At 37.8% G+C, this 16109-nt stretch overlaps 1 protein-coding gene and 1 pseudogene across 1 annotated transcript in view; both read right to left on the bottom strand.

Annotated features, from left to right (window-relative positions):
- Positions 1-16109, bottom strand: part of ZCWPW2 (zinc finger CW-type and PWWP domain containing 2) — a 159663-nt gene that overhangs the window by 74985 nt on the left and 68569 nt on the right. The window contains exon 3 of the mRNA XM_019024234.4: positions 13482-13641. Coding sequence (XP_018879779.3) covers positions 13482-13641 — 160 coding nt within the window. The remainder of the gene's footprint in view (positions 1-13481; positions 13642-16109) is intronic.
- LOC109026337 (large ribosomal subunit protein eL34-like) lies at positions 720-7664 on the bottom strand (annotated as a pseudogene).

The raw sequence follows: 16109 nt of genomic DNA, 5'->3' as shown, positions 1-16109 counted from the left end.
TTTTTTTGAGACAGAGTCTCACTTGGTAGCCCAGGCTGGAGTGTAGTGGCATAATCTCAGCTCACTGCAACCTCTGCCTCCTGGATTCAAATGATTATCATGCCTCAGCCACTTGGGTAGCTGGTATTATAGGCATGTGCCAACATGCCTGGCTAATTTTTGTATTTTTAGTAGAGGTGGGGTTTTTCCATGGTGGCCAGGCGGGTCTCGAACTCCTGGCCCCAAGTGTTACATCCTCCTCAGTCAGCCTCCCAAAATGCTGGGATTACAGGCATGAGCCACCACATCTGGCCGGTATTGACACCTTAACAATAGTAAGTTCCAATCTGTGAACATGGAACATATTTCTATTTATTTATATCTTCTTTAACTTTGTTCACCAATGTTTTGTAGTTTTCATTGTACAAGTATTTGATCTCCTTGGTTAATTCTCAGGTAGCTTATTCTTATTGATGCCATTGTAAATGGAATCATTTTTATAATTATCTTTTGGCATTCTTAGTGTATGGAAATGCAACTGAATTTCTTTGTTGTATTTGAATCCTGCTGCTTTGTTGAATTCACTTATTAGTTCTAATATTTTTTGTGGAATCTTTAAGGTTTCCTACTCAGAAGATCATATCACCTGCAAACAAAGATAATTTTACTTCTTTCTGTCCAATTTTGATCTTTTTTTAAAGCCTTTTAATTTTTATTACCCTTAAAAAAAGCTTCATTTTTTATTTAGCTTTCTGACTCTGTGTTTGTACCTTAAACAATTTCACAACAATTTTCTGCTCCTTAATAAGGAAAGCACACTTGATCCTGTCATGAAAACATTTAGCACACATGGAAACACCATAGGGCCTGCTGATATGTTTTTTTGTTTTGGACAATCTCATAAGAACTTTAGGCCTCACAGCACGAACCCCTCTAAGTCTGCCTGGGCACACACCACATGCAGATTTGGTGCTTTCCCAACCTTCTTTGTATAAAGGTAAACAATTCTATTGCCAGGGGTTCAGGACAGCCTAGTTTTATTAGTGGTTGTATTGTAGGAAACCCTACGATGGTATGTCAAATGCTGGACCATTCTGAGTGCCTCTAGACAATGTTCGTGGAAGCTAGGTATCTTTTATTTCTTTTTTCTTGCCTAATTGCTCTGGCTAGAACTTTCAGAACTATGTTGAATAGAATGGTGAAAGTTGGCATCTGTGCTTTGTTCCTCATCTCAGAAGAAAAGCTTTTAATCCTTCATCTTTGAATATAATGTTTGCCATGAGTTTTCATATATGGCTTTTATTATGTTGAGATAGTAGCCTTCCATTCCTAGTTTGTTGAGTGTTTTTTTTTTAATCATGAAAGGTTGTTGCATCTTGTCAAATACTTTTTCTACATTAATTAAGCTGATCTTTTTTTTCTTCATTCTGGTAATGTGGTGTATTACATTAGTTGATTTTTATATATTGAACTATTCTTACATTCCAAGATAAATCCTATTTGGCCATAGTGTATAATTCTTTTACTATTCTGCTGAATTAAGTTTGTTAGTATTTTGTTGACTTTTTCCATCAATGTAAATAAGGAATACTGGCCTATACTTTTCTTTCTTTGCAGTGTTTTTATCTGTCTTTTGTACCAGAGTAATGCTGGCCTTATAGAACGAGTTAGGAAGTGTGCCCTCCTATCCAGTTTTTTGGAAAAGTAGGATTTGAAGGATCAGTATTGTTCTTTAAGTGTTTGGTAGACTTCAAAGTGAAGCCATCATGTCTAAGATTCTTTATTGTTGGGAGATTTGGATTACTAATTCAATCTCATTACTAGTTACAGGTCTACTCAGGTTTTCTATTTCTTCATGCTTTAGTTTTGCTAGATTTTGTGTTTCCAGGAATTTGTCCATTTCGTCTAGGTTATCCAATTTGTTGCTGTATAACTGTCCACAGTATGCTTTTATAGTCATTTTTATTTATGTAGAATTGGTAGTAATGTCCCTGCTTTATTTCTGACTTTAGTAATTTGAGTCTTTTCTCTTTAATTCTTAGTCCATCTAGCTAAAGGTTTGACAGTTTTATTGATCTTTTCAAAGAACCAACTTCTGTTTTCATTGATTTTCTCTATTGTTTTTCTATTATATATCTTATCTCTGCTCTTATCTTTAATATTTCCTTCCTTCTAGTAGCTTTGGATTTAGTTTTTCTTTTTCTGGTCCTTTAAGTTGTAAAGTTAAGTTGTTGATTTGAAATATTTATTGTTTTTTTAATAAGTGTTTGTAGGTATAAATTTCTCCCTCAGTACTGCTTTCATTGCATACTATAAGTTTTAGTGTGTTGTGTTTTCACTTTCTCTAAGATGTGTTTCATTCATCTCTAAGTGTTTTCCAGTTTCCCTTATAATTTTTTCTTTGATTCATTGGTTGTCTTGCGGTGTTTAATTCCCACAAATTCTAATTTTACCTCTGTTATTATTTCTACCTTCATTTCATTGTGGTCCGAGATAATACTCTGCCTTATATCTATCTTTTAAAAACCTCCTGAGCTTAATTTGTAGTCCATCATGTCATCTATTGTAGAAAATGTCCCATGTGAACTTGAGAAAAATATGTATACTAGTCCTGTCCGGTAGAGTGTTTTGTACATGCCTGTTAAATCTAGTTGGTTTACTGTGTTGTTTGAGCTCTCGATTTCTTTACTTATCTTCTGCCTGGTGGTCTATCCATTACTAAGAATGGGGTATTAAGTCTCCAACTATTATTGTTGAACTGTCTATTTCTCCCTTCAATTGTGGAAGATTTTGCTTCATATGTTTTAATAATCTTTTAACAGATGCATGTTTATAATAGCTATCTCTTCTTGCTATATTGAACATCTTATTAATTAAAATATCTTTCTTTTGTTTCTTGTAACATTTATGTTTATTTTGTCCAATATTAGTATAGCAACCCCTGTTCTCTTTTGGTTACTATTTGCATGGAACATCTTTTCTCATTCTTTCACTTTCAGTCTATTTGTGTCTTTGGATCTAAAGTGAATCTCTTGTTAGAGAGCAGATAGTAAGATCGTGTCTTTTTATTCATTCTACTAATCTCTGTCTTTTGACTGGGGAATTTAACCCATTTAAATAATTACTAATAAGGGAATTATTTCTGTCATTTTGCTATTTGTTTTCAACATGTCTTACAGCTTTTTGTTCCTCATTTCTTGCCTTACTGGCTTCTTTTGTGTTTAACTTTTTATACTGAAACATTTAAATTCCTTTCTCATTTCATTGTGCATATATTCTATAGCTGTTTTCTTTGTGTTTAACACGAGGATTACATCCTAAAGTTATAACACTTTAATTTGAATTTATATCAGCTTATCTTCACAACATACACAAATTCTGCTCCCTTAACAGCTTCATCCCCACCCCTTTCAGTTGTTGTCACGAAATTTCATCTTTATATGTTGTTTGCCCAAAAATATAAACTAATAATTCTTTGCAGTGCATCAGTATCTTAAGTTATGCAGAAAACAAAATGTGGAGTTATAAACCAAAGTTACATATACTAACTTTTAGACTAATAATGTTAGGGCCTCACTCTGTAACCCAAGTGGTGAGTTAATACTTAATAAACTCAAATATATATATATATATGATAGGTATATAATAGGATATATACCTATATATAAGGATGGAGCTCTTTTGTTGGTTTGGGGGTTTCTGGACTTGGCTGCTTAATATGATAGACCCCAAAATGCTAACGACTCTACTTCTATAGAGCATATCAGTATAGAAACACTGATACTCCTTGGTGTGAACATTTTAGAGAGTTAGCCAAATAAATGGATTTGACACTCCTGATTCACTGCCCATGTGAGGCAAGAAGTTTAGTGACTCTATACATAATACGTTTGACCATATCTGGAGAACCAAGGACTACAATGAAGCTGGTTGGTCCCTCCTAGGTTCAGTGGACAAAGTGATGAAAGCAAACGATGAACTCAGCAATTCTAACTCCTGGCTTCAGAAGCAGATACTGAGCCTCAAATCTGCTAAGATTGCCCTGAGTGAGAGTCTTATCTCCTGTAGAGGAAGAGCTGAAATTGTGGAAAGCTCTTATCATGCGAGTGGCTGACCTGCAAAGACAGGTGCATGCACAGCCTCACCAGGTGTCTACTCTAAAAGTGAAGGCATTGAGTGGAAAAGAATGGGACCCTGCAATGTGGAATGGGGACATGTGGGAGGACCCTGATGAAGCTGGGGACACTAGATTTGTAAACTCTGTAGTGGCAACTTCCTCTCCCTGACCCATGCTGCCATCATCCTTTCTGCCTTTGTCTGAGGAGATAAACCCTGCACTGCCTGAGACAACAGTGATGGCCTCCCCTGACACAGCTGCCAGGCAAAATAATGCTGATTCTCCTCAGGAGCCACCCTCAACACTCATGTTATTTTCTAGACCTATAACTAGACTAAAGTCCTGGTGGACCCCTAGAGGTGAGGTTGAGAGTGTGACCATGAGGAGGCGTGCTACACTCAAGAAGGGCTGTTTGAGTTCTCTAATTTATATAAACAGAAATCTGGTGAACAAGCATAATAATGAATATTAAGGGTGTGGGATAATGGTGGAAGGAAGACAGAATTTGATCAGGCTGAATTTATTGATTTGGGACCACTAAGTAGGGACTCTGCTTTTAATGTTGCAGCTTGGGGAGTTAAAAAAAGGTCTAATAGTTTATTTGCTTGGTCACATGAAACATGGATTAAAAGATGGTTCATTGTGAGTGAGCTGGAAGTACCTAATCTCCCTTGGTTCAATGTAGAGGAAGGGGTCCCAAGGCTTAGGGAGATTGGGATGGTGGAGTGGATTAGTCACTTAGACCTACTCATCCTAGCTGGGAGGGTCCAGAAGATATACCCTTCACCAATGCCTTGTGAAACAGATTTGTGAGGGCAGCATCTGCAATTTTGAGGAGCCCTGTAATTGCTCTTCTCTGTATGTCAGATCTAACAGTGGGAACCACAGTTACTCAACTACAAAATTTAAATACAATGAGGATCATCGGATCCCAAGGTGGCAGAGGCCAAGTGATGATACTCAGCCATTAAAGGCAAGGTGGGCATAGCTACTGTAATGGACAGCAGAAGCAAAGCAGTAATCAGAATAGTCTGACTTGTATAGAGCTCTGGCATTGGCTAGTTAATCACAATGTTCCTATAAGTGCAAATGATACGAAGCCTACTGCATTTCCTACTTAATTTATACAAGCAGAAAACTTCTAGGTTGAATGGACAAAAGACTAATTTGAATTAGAAAAACAGAGAACCACACCCCCTCAATCAATTTCCAGACTTGAGCCAGTTTACAGACCCAGAACCACTTGAATGAAGGGGAGGCCGGGTCACCTTGAGGAAGGACCCCACTAAATTACCGACAATTTATGCAGTGAACCTTTCTTCCACATGTCCCCAAGGAGACCTCTGGGCTTTCACCTGGGTAACTGCACACTGGAAATGATCAGAAATTTCAGGGACTACTAGACACTGGCTCTGAGCTGACGTTGATTCCAGGGGACCCAAAATGTCATTGTAGTCCTCCAGTTAAAGTAGGGGCATATGGAGGTCAGGTAATTAATGGAGTTTTAGCTCAGGTCTGACTTACAGTGGGTCCAGTGGGTCCCTGGACTCATCCTACGGTCATTTCCCCAGTGCCAGAATGCATAATTCGCATAGACATATTTAGCAGCGGGCAGAACCCCCACATTGGCTACCTGACTGGTAAGGTGAGGGCTATTATTGTGGGAAGGGCCAAATAGAAGCCATTAGAGCTGCCTCTACCTAGAGAAATAGTAAATGAAAAACAATATCACATCCCTGGAGGGACTGTAGAGATTAGTGCCACCATCAAGGACTTGAAGGACACAGGGGTGGTGATCCCCACCACATCCCTGTTCAACTCTCCCATTTGGCCTGTGCAGAAGACAGATAGATCTTGGAGAATGACAGTGGATTATCATAAGTGTAACCAAGTGGTGATTCCAATTGCAGCTGCTATACCAGATGTGGTTTCATTGCTTGAGCAAATTAACACATCTCCTGATACCTGGTATGCAGCCATTGACTTGGCAAATACCTTTTTCTCCATTCCTGTCCATAAGGCCCACCAGAAGCAATTTGCCTTCAGCTGGCAAGGCCAGTAATATACTTTTACTGTCGCACCTCAGGGGTATATCAACTCTCCAGCTTTGTGTCATAATCTTATTCAAGAGACCTTGATCGCTTTTCACTTCCATGAGATATCACACTGGTCCATTATATTGATGACACTATGCTGACTGGATCCAGTGAGCAAGAAGTAGTAAACACACTGGACTTATTGGTGAGACATTTGCTTGCCAGAGGATGGGAAATAAATCCAATTAAAATTCAGGGAACTTCTACCTCAGCAAAATTTCTAGGAGTCCAGCGGTGTGGGGCTTGTTGAGATATTCCTTCTAAGGTGAAGGATAAGTTGCTGCATTTGGACTCTCCTACAACCAAGAAAGAGGAACAATGCCTAATGGGTTTATTTGGATGTTGGAGGCAACGTATTCCTCATTTGGGTGTGTTACTCTGGTGCATTTAGTCAGTGATCCAAAAGGCTCTCAGTTTTGAGTGTGGTCCAGAACAGGAGAAGGCTATGCAACAGGTCCAGGCTGCTGTGCAAACTGTTCTGTCACTTGGGCCATATGACCCAGCAGAACCAATGTTGCTTGAAGTGTCAGTGGCAGATAAGGATGCTGTCTGGAGCCTTTGGCAGGCCCAAATAGGTAAATCACAGTGGAGGCCTCCAGGATTTTGGAGCAAGGCCCTGCCATCTTCTGCAGATAACTACTCTCCTTTTGAGAGACAGCTCTTGGTCTGTTACTGGGCTTTGGTGGAAACTGAATATTTGACTATGGATTATCAAGTGCCTGGGTGAACTAAACTGCCTATCATGAACTGGGTGCTTTCTGACCCATCTAGCCATAAAATGGGTTGTGCACAGCAGCATTCCATAATCAAATGGAAGTGGTACATGTGATCGGGCTCAAGCAGGTCCTGAAGGCACAAGTAAGGTACATGGGCAAGTGGCTCAAATGCCCACGGTCTCCAGTCCTGCCACCCTGCCTTCTCTCCCACAGCTTGCACTAATGGCCTCATGATGAATTCCCTATGATCAGTTGACAGAAGAAGAGATGGTTCTGCACGATATGCAGGCACCACTCAAAAGTGGACAGCTGCAGCACTACGGCCTCTTTCTAGGACATCCCTGAAGGAGAGTTGTGAATGGTAATCTTCCCAGTAGGCAAAACTTCAAGCAGTGCACCTGGTTGTGCACTTTGCATGGAAGGAGAAATCGCCAGATGTGTGATTATATACTGATTCAAGGGCTGTAGCCAATGGTTTGGTTGGATGGTCAGGGACTTGGAAGAAGCATGACTGGAAAATTGGTAACAAAGAGATTTGGGGAAGAGGTATGTGGATGGACCTCTCTGAGTGGTCAAAAACTGTGAAGATATTTGTATCCCATGTGAGTGCTCACCAATACGTGACCCCAGAAAAGAAGGATTTCAAAAATCAAGTGGATAGGATGACCCTGTTCTGTGGACACAACTCAGCCTCTTTCCCCAGTCATCTTTGTCATCACCCAATAGACCCATGAACAAAGTGGCCATGGTGGCAGGGATGGAGGTTATGCATGGGCTCAGCAACATCGACTTCCACTCACCAAGGGTGACCTGGCTACAGCCACTGCTGAGTGCCCAATTTGCCAGCAGCAGAGACCAACACTGAGTCTTCGATATGGCACCATTCCTTGGGGTGATCAGCCAGCTACCTGGTAGCTAGTTGATTATATTGGACCTCTATCATCATGGAAAAGGCAGAGGTCCTCACTGGACTAGACACTTACTCTGGATATGGGTTTGCCTAACCTGCACACAATGCTTCTGCCAAGACTATCATCCATCGACTCACAGAATGCCTTATCCACCATCATAGTATTCCACACAGCATTGCCTCCGACCAAGGCACTCACTTTACAGCTAAAGAAGTGTGGCAGTGGGCTCATGCTTATAAAATTCACTGGTCTTACCATGTTCCCCATCATCCTGAAGTAGCTGGATTGATAGAACAGTGGAATAGCCATTTGAAGTCACAATTATAATGCCAACTAGGTGACAATACTTTGCAGGGATTGGCCAAAGTTCTCCAGAAGGCTGCATATGTTCTGAATCAGCATCCATTATATGGTACTGTTTCTCCCACAGCCAGGATTCACAGGTCCAGGAATCAAGAGGTAGAAATGGAAGTGGCATCACTCACCATCACTGCTAGTGATCCACTAGTAAAATTTTTGCTTCCTGTTTCTGCAACATTATGTTTTGCTGGCCTAGAAGTCTTAGTTCCAGAGGGAGGAATGCTGCCATCAGGAGACACAACAACGATTCCATTAAACTGGAAGTTAAGATTGCCACCTGGACACTTTGGGCTTCTCCTACCTTTAAGTCAACAGGCTATGAAAGGAGTTACAATGTTGGCTTGGGTGACTGACCTGGGCTATCAAGATGAAATCAGTCTACTACTCCACAATGGCGGTAAGGAAGAGTATGCATGGAAAACAGGAGATCTATGAGAGTTTCTCTTAGTATTACCATGCCCTGTGATTAAGGTCAATGGCAAACTACAACAGCCCAATCCAGGCAGGACTACAAATAGCCCAGACCCCTCAGGAATGAAGGTTTTGGTCACTTCACCAGGAAAAAAAACCATGACCTGCCAAGATGCTTGCTGAAGGCAAAGGGAATACAGAATGGGTAGTAAGGTAGTCGTCAATACCAGCTACAACCACGTGACCAGCTGCAGAAATGGGACTGTAATTGTCATGAGTATTTCCTCTTTCTTTGTTAAAAACATGTTTGTTCATGTATACACTTGTACTAAGAAAATATCTTCATTTTATTTCCTTTTTCCTTTATGTGACATAAGATTTATTGACTTCATATCAGCATTTAGGTATTGTTAACTTTATGTAAGAGTATTTGGGTTGGGCACTGGTGCATTTCCGATTGTACAAAGGATAGCTGTATTATGTTAGGCATAATTACGATCTTATTATTGTCTTTATTTGAAGATTATGTATGATCTCAGGAGATGTGTATAGGTTCCAGTTGCCAAGGGGTGGGCTTGTGATGGTTGGTAAATACTGAGTGTCAACTTGATTGAATTGAAGGATACAAAGTATTGATCTTGGGTGTGTCTGTGAGGGTGTTGCCAAAGGAGATTAACATTTCAGTCACTGGGCTGGGAAAGGCAGAGCCACCCTTAATTGGGTGGGCACCATTTAATCAGATGCCAGCAAGTATAAAGCAGGCAGACAAATGTGAAAAGGAGAGACTGGCCTAGCCTCCCAGCCTACATCTTTCTCCCGTGCTGGATGCTTCCTGCTCTTAAACATCAGACTCCAAGTTCTTCAGTTTTGAGATTTGGACTGGTTCTCTTTGCTCCTCAAGCTTGAAGACAGCCTATTGGGGATGTTGTAATCATGTAAGTTAATACTTAATAAACTCCCCTTTATATGTAGGTGTATATATATATATATATATATATATATATATATATATATATATACACACATCCTATGATGTGTATATATATATATCCTATGGTGTGTGTGTGTGTGTGTGTGTATATATATATATACACACACACACACACACACACCATAGGATATATACTAGGATATATATATACTATTAGTTCTGTCCCTCTAAAGAACCCTGACTAATACACTGAGACTCAATAATTTCCATTGTTCTGCCTTCAAGTTTGCCGATTCTTCTCTCTGCTCTAATTTGTCTTTGAATCCCTATAGTGAACTTTTCATTTCAGTTGTACTTTTCTGTTCCTAAATTTCTTTTGGTTTTCTTATAGGTTTTCTAATTCCTTATTCATATTTGTCTTTTGTTCATACCTCATGTTCTTGACTCTCAATATCTTCCTTTAGTTCTTTGAGCATCTTTAAGACAGTGGCTTTAAAGTATTTGTCTAGTAGATCTGCCATGAAGTTTTTGTCAGGGACAATTTCTGTTGATTTTTTTTCCTTTAAATGAGCCATACTTTCCTGTTTCTTTACAGGTCTTATGAATTTTTGTTGAAAACTGGACATTTAAGTCTAATAATGTGGTAAGTTTGAAAATCAGATTCATCATCTTCCCCACAATTTGCTGTTTTTGTTATTGTTTTTGTTTATCTTTTTATTGTTGTAGGCTATCTTTGTGCCAAGGATCAGCCTGAACTAAAACTTTAAGTCCACTCAGGTCTTTTCTGAACCTGCACCTTTCCCTCTGCCTGTGCAGTCACTTTCTAATTTTCCCTGTATATACAGTTGGTTTAAAATGTCCTATGTTTAATGTCTGGCTTTCACAAGAGGAAAAATGGAAAAATGAAAGTGGTGGTGCAAAAGGGTGCCAGCCCTTTAAATCTCCTGGAAGTCACTTCAGCTGAAGGGGGAGGGGCTTGCACAAATGAGGGAGATTACAGTAACAGTAGCTAGCTGCCCCTTTCATTGTCTGTACCTTTGTGATCATAAGCAGCAATCAGTGATTACAGCACAGATCCCTAATATTTGAAAAACAGGGTCATTTTTGCCCACCTCAGCTCCTGTAAGCTATGTGCAAGATGCTCCAGAAACATGTGCAACTATCTGCCACACGGCTGGGAATGGGGACTGGTAGCTGCTACTGTGTTAAGAGCTGAAGTTGATGGAAATTAACTGCAGCATACAGTCCAAGCCTTTTCCTGGAAGTTTCAAGCCTTCAATAGACTCCAGAGTTCAAAAATAGTTACATTAGACAGATTCTGCCAGTGTCTGATTGTTGTCTAGGTGGAGAGACATATTCATGGTGCTTCCTACTCTACCATCTTCCCAGAATCCCATCTCTGAATACTTTCAAGAATATCAAGGCTTCTTTATAAGAGAGGAGGCTGGATTTCAGCTATGTTTATAGCTACTGATTAAAAACTAAAATATATAAACTAACATCAGTTATAAATCTATAATAAAAATATTGCCTTCAACTATTTTCTGGAGTGTATCTCAGTGTATCAATGAATAGTTCCATTTATTAGGAGAAAACACTATCATCTGTATGACTAGAGAATGACTGAGTACTGTTGTGCTCTTAATAAAATTAATTAAGTCAGAGGTCTCATAAGGCAACCATGTACCTATTAAATTAACTATTTAAAAGACTAGACAAACATGATTGAGCCAAAATAAAAGTTAAAATTTTCATAATAAAACAAAAAAAATTAATTTAAATGCATATAATGCAGGTCTTTGTAGGCAAATTTATGTCTATACCACCTTCACATATGCACTGCAAAATATAGAGCATCCATATTTGGTGAAAATCCCGAAATATTAATTAGTTGTTAATTAATTTAGAAGAATTAATTTAGAGGAAAATGATGTTGAAATAGTGTATGAATTAAGATTTAGCAATAACCAGTGAAAATTATACATGACTATCATTCTTCATCTGGTTTTAGAAAAAGTGATCAGACAACTCGTACAATTTACATACTTCTCCTCTAGAAAAAAATTTTTAAAACTCTACGTTGTCTAAATATACAGTACTTTTTGTGTAAGTGGTTTTGTCTTTTTTTTCTGAAGTTGGGGGCATGTATTTAATATCTAGATCAATGTGGTGCAGTATAGAGATAGCATTTGAGGATATAGGAGCTCCAAAGTGGAAAGGACCATAAAAGATTAAATCCCTGGGAATTCTAGACAATAGAGTGTAAATTGGAGTCAATACAATCTCCATCTTCAAAGGAAAGGAAATCTCAGCTATCCTGAGGTGAGATTCTAAGGTCAGCTTCATGAGCAGCTAAAAGATTCCCCTATCCTTTATAAAGGGGCCAAGATGGAATACTCTATCCTGTCTTCTATGGTTGCCAGCAGAAGCATCTAGGAGCACATTCAAAACGTCAGAGCAGAGAATATGCCTCGTATAAAGATGACTGGATCACAACTAGCATGAAATTGATTTATATGGTGTTATTCCATACTTAAATGTTTTCACAAAAACAGCCTTCTCTCTTACCTGCTTCAAACTGAATAGTATAAAATACCAAACAAAATAGTATAAAATACATAGTTTTTACTATATATTTGCCAAAGATATAGTAAAAACCCATTAAAAAGTACCCCTAATTTTCACAGATTTAATTTTACTGTGGATTAAATTGCATGTTTTAAATACGTACATGTACATATTTGTATTTCTAAATATGTACACATCTATTAACAAAACAAACAAAAAACATCCAGCTGGGCACAGTAATGTCTGCTTGTAGACTTAACTACTTGGGAGGCTGAGGCAAGAGGATCACCTGAGCCCAGTAATTCAAGGCTGGCCATCACAAAAAAAAAAAAAGAAAAAAAAGAAAATATTCAAATTGAGTAAAAGGTATCCACATTTCTGACATCCACTTTTTATCAAGTTTTAATGAAAGCATGATTTGCAGATGAGAAGTTTCAATATTAGAATATAAACACAGATCATTTAATTGATTTATACTTATTAAACCAAATATGTGGAAATAGGTCCAGTTTACCTATTCTCATAAATTTGAGAAACTATTAGGTTGGTGCAAAAGTAATAGCAAAATCACAGTTACTTTTACACTAATCTAATAATCTATCTATTAATTATAATGTGAGATTTAAAGTTTAAAAAGAGTCAAAAAGATACTGAAGGAGTTAGTATAAATGAAATATTCCATTTGAAATTGAAAAACTGGTTGCAATCCATAATTAAGTTTTCCTGTGAGCTATGGCTATAACATAGAGTCTCCTCTTCTCAAGAGAATTTAAAAATTACCAAATGATAGTCTTAAAATTGTTTCAAAAGGCAATCACATAAAGTCTTCAGTTGATTTTTATTATATTACCATTAGAAAAATAAAATTTAAGGCTGGGCGCAGTGGCTCACGCCTGTAATCCCAGCACTTTTGAAGGCCGGGGCGGGCTGATCACAAGGTCAGGAGTTCGAGACCATCCTGCCAAACACGGTGAAACCCCATCTCTACTAAAAACACAAAAAAATTAGCAGTGCATGGTGGCGGGCACCTGTAGTCCCAGCTATGCGGGAGGCTGAGGCAGGAGAATGGCATGAACCCAGGAGGCGGAGCTTGCAGTGAGCCGAGATCGCGCCATTGCACTCCAGCCTGGGTGACAGAGTGAGACTCTGTCTCCAAAAAAAAAAAAAAAAAAAAAAGACAGAAAGAAAAATAAAATTTAAAACTCTCACAACTATTTTATATCCATACTTTCTTTGAGAAAAACACTAAAAATACAAATATTTGAATTAAATAAATAGCATACATTATATCAATCTAAAAGCAAATTATATATATTTTATGATCAAAGATAAAAATTACCACAACTAAAAATAAGTGCAAGAAGAATAAAGTTTTGATGTTACTGTACGTACCTTTAATGTGATACTATAATGTCCAACGAATGTTGCCTTTATCCATGATCTTGAATGGGGATCGCCCAGGAATTCAATGTGATACTCTTCAACATTTCCATCCGGGTCATAAGTTACATATTTCCCTTTAAAACGGTCAGGGCAAAGTATTCCTGGCCAACTTTCAAAAGAAAATATTTGTAATTATTTTGATGCTTTTAAAAAGGCAGACATCAACACGTCTATCAATCGCATATTAACTTCCTCCTTTGAATTTTAATGACTTTTCACAAAACATATATTCCTACTTATATCTTTCAAAGGTAGGATATTTGTTTGATACAAGTAATAAATTGTATTTTATAGTTATAGAAAGCTTTGAAATGGTCACAAGTTTAAGATATAGATAAGACATGAGGAAAGAATTATAAAGCAAAAGAATGATCTCCAGGGACAATAAGAGATATTTAGGCACTGATGATAGAAAAGATAAGAGAAAAAGAAAGATTTCCTCAAATTCATGTAGAGCTGAATTAACTCTAAATCAAACGATTAATTAGCAAAATGTTAACCCACTAAGCATGGCTTCTGATGGCGTGGGAGAGAGCTGGTATTTCCTGAGCCAGGTCTGCCAAAGGAATCCTGGTAGCTCAGGCTTTGATAATGCTGTGGAGTGAAACTACTGTGGGAAAAGCAGAAATAGAGCTCTGCAGTTCCATCCTGTCTCCTTCCTCCATCTGCTGCATTGCCATGTGACCACACTGTTAAAAAATCTTCAACATTGAAAATAAAATTTATTCTTTATTAAAAACAAACATTTAGAGATATGTTATTTCATGACATAAACCTCTACAAATTTATTGATATGTTTCATTTTTCTCTTTGGTCTTCATTTCCCACTTTTACCCATTCTATTCTACTTTTTTTGGTTGTATTTGGTTTTTCTATTTCATCATATGCAGCAGAGAGCTCCTGTCATTAACACCCCTGATAAGCAAAAACTGAAATAATAATTCTATATGGAGTCTGAACAGGAAATTAGAGAATAGTCCTGAAAAACCTCTGAAGTGAGAAAACCCACACCTAAGAAGTTATTCATTTTATTTGGTTTATCATGTTCTGTTTAAAAGGAAGTTTGAAATAAACTAAAAATTTATGGGAACATAATCACTGTAAAAATTCCTGATTGTGAATGTAAATAAAAACAAATTTAGCACTAAGAAAATCAGAATTTTTAAGTAATATATTTGCTCAATATTTTAAAAATAATTTGTGTAATTTTAAACAGTAAAATGAAAATTGATTCAAGGGTATTATAAGAGAAACTGAGGAGGAATATCACAGATATTTAAAAGTGGTCAAAAAAAAAAAAAAACTGGGGTGGAATTGGAAGAGGCAACTTACTGAGACAAGTTAATGATGTCAGTGTTCCCAGCACTCCTTTGAGGCTTTGATTATCAATTTGATCCTCCCACCAACCTGATGAAGTGATGAAGTAAGTTTTTTTGTTTTTTGGGTTTTTTTGTTTTTTTTTTTAAGAGGGAGTCTTGCTCTGTCACCCAGGCTGGAGTCCAATGGTGTGATCTCGGCTCACCGCAGCCTCTGTCTCCTGGGTTCAAGCAATTCTCCAGCCTCAGTCTCCCGAGTAACTGGGATTACAGGCGCCTGCCACCATTAATTAGTAGCTAATTAGTAGAGATGAGGTTTCACCATGTTGGTCAGGCTGGTCTCGAACTCCTGACCTCAAGTGATCCGCCCGCCTTGGCCTCCCAAAGTGCTGGGATTACAGGCATGAGCCACTGCACCCAGCCTGTTTTCTTTATTTAAATGAAAACTGAGTCTTGGAGCTATTCTGTAACTTTCTTAAGAAGACTGTTAATAAAAGGTGAAAACATGGTTTGAAAAAGGACTTTCTAATGCCAAAACCCAAATGTTTTCCACTAGATTAGATCACAGTCATGGCTCAGAAGCAGGATCAGTACCAAAGGGAGGGAAACCACAGGGAGGCTATATTCAACTCAAGAAAGGAAAAAAAGAAAAGGACTTAAGAATAATTAGCCCAACGATGAAATATTCAGCCTCATAAATTACATTTCCTTGCTGGTTAAGAGCCTACACAACCATTTGATAAAGAGTACCAAAGTATGTGTGGTGTATAGTGTAGGGGGTATGTGTGTGTGTGTGTGTGTGTGTGTGTGTGTGTGTGTGTGTAAGAATATGCTTTGCTTATTGAAGTGGGGCAACCATATGATCTCTGGTTTTCTCCAGCTCTATGATAAAATCAATTTGATAAGGATTATCTGATACCATAGTCAAAAGAGTAAAGTTACTAAAATAACAAAAGGCCTTTCTTATCTGATGTTTGATCAATAAGGATTGCTACTGTATCAAGACCAAGGATAGAATGATGGTGTGCTTTCAGTGAAATAAAACTGAAAAAGATACAGATGAGTTCATCTCAATAATATCTATTTTTTTCATTCAGATAATACATTGAAACTATAGCTAGATATTTTATTTATCTTACATATATATTAAGTCTACAATTTCTTTAATACTTAGTATTAATGTATCAAAAAATTGACTTTTTATTTTTAAAACTACAACTCTAAAATCAAAATTATCATCTTGTATTTAAATAGCACAATG

Source organism: Gorilla gorilla, chromosome 2, assembly GCF_029281585.2.
Source record: "Gorilla gorilla gorilla isolate KB3781 chromosome 2, NHGRI_mGorGor1-v2.1_pri, whole genome shotgun sequence".
Taxonomy (NCBI): Eukaryota; Metazoa; Chordata; class Mammalia; order Primates; family Hominidae; genus Gorilla; species Gorilla gorilla.
Note: the sequence above shows the minus strand (reverse complement) of the source record. Positions and strands in the feature narration are given on the sequence as shown.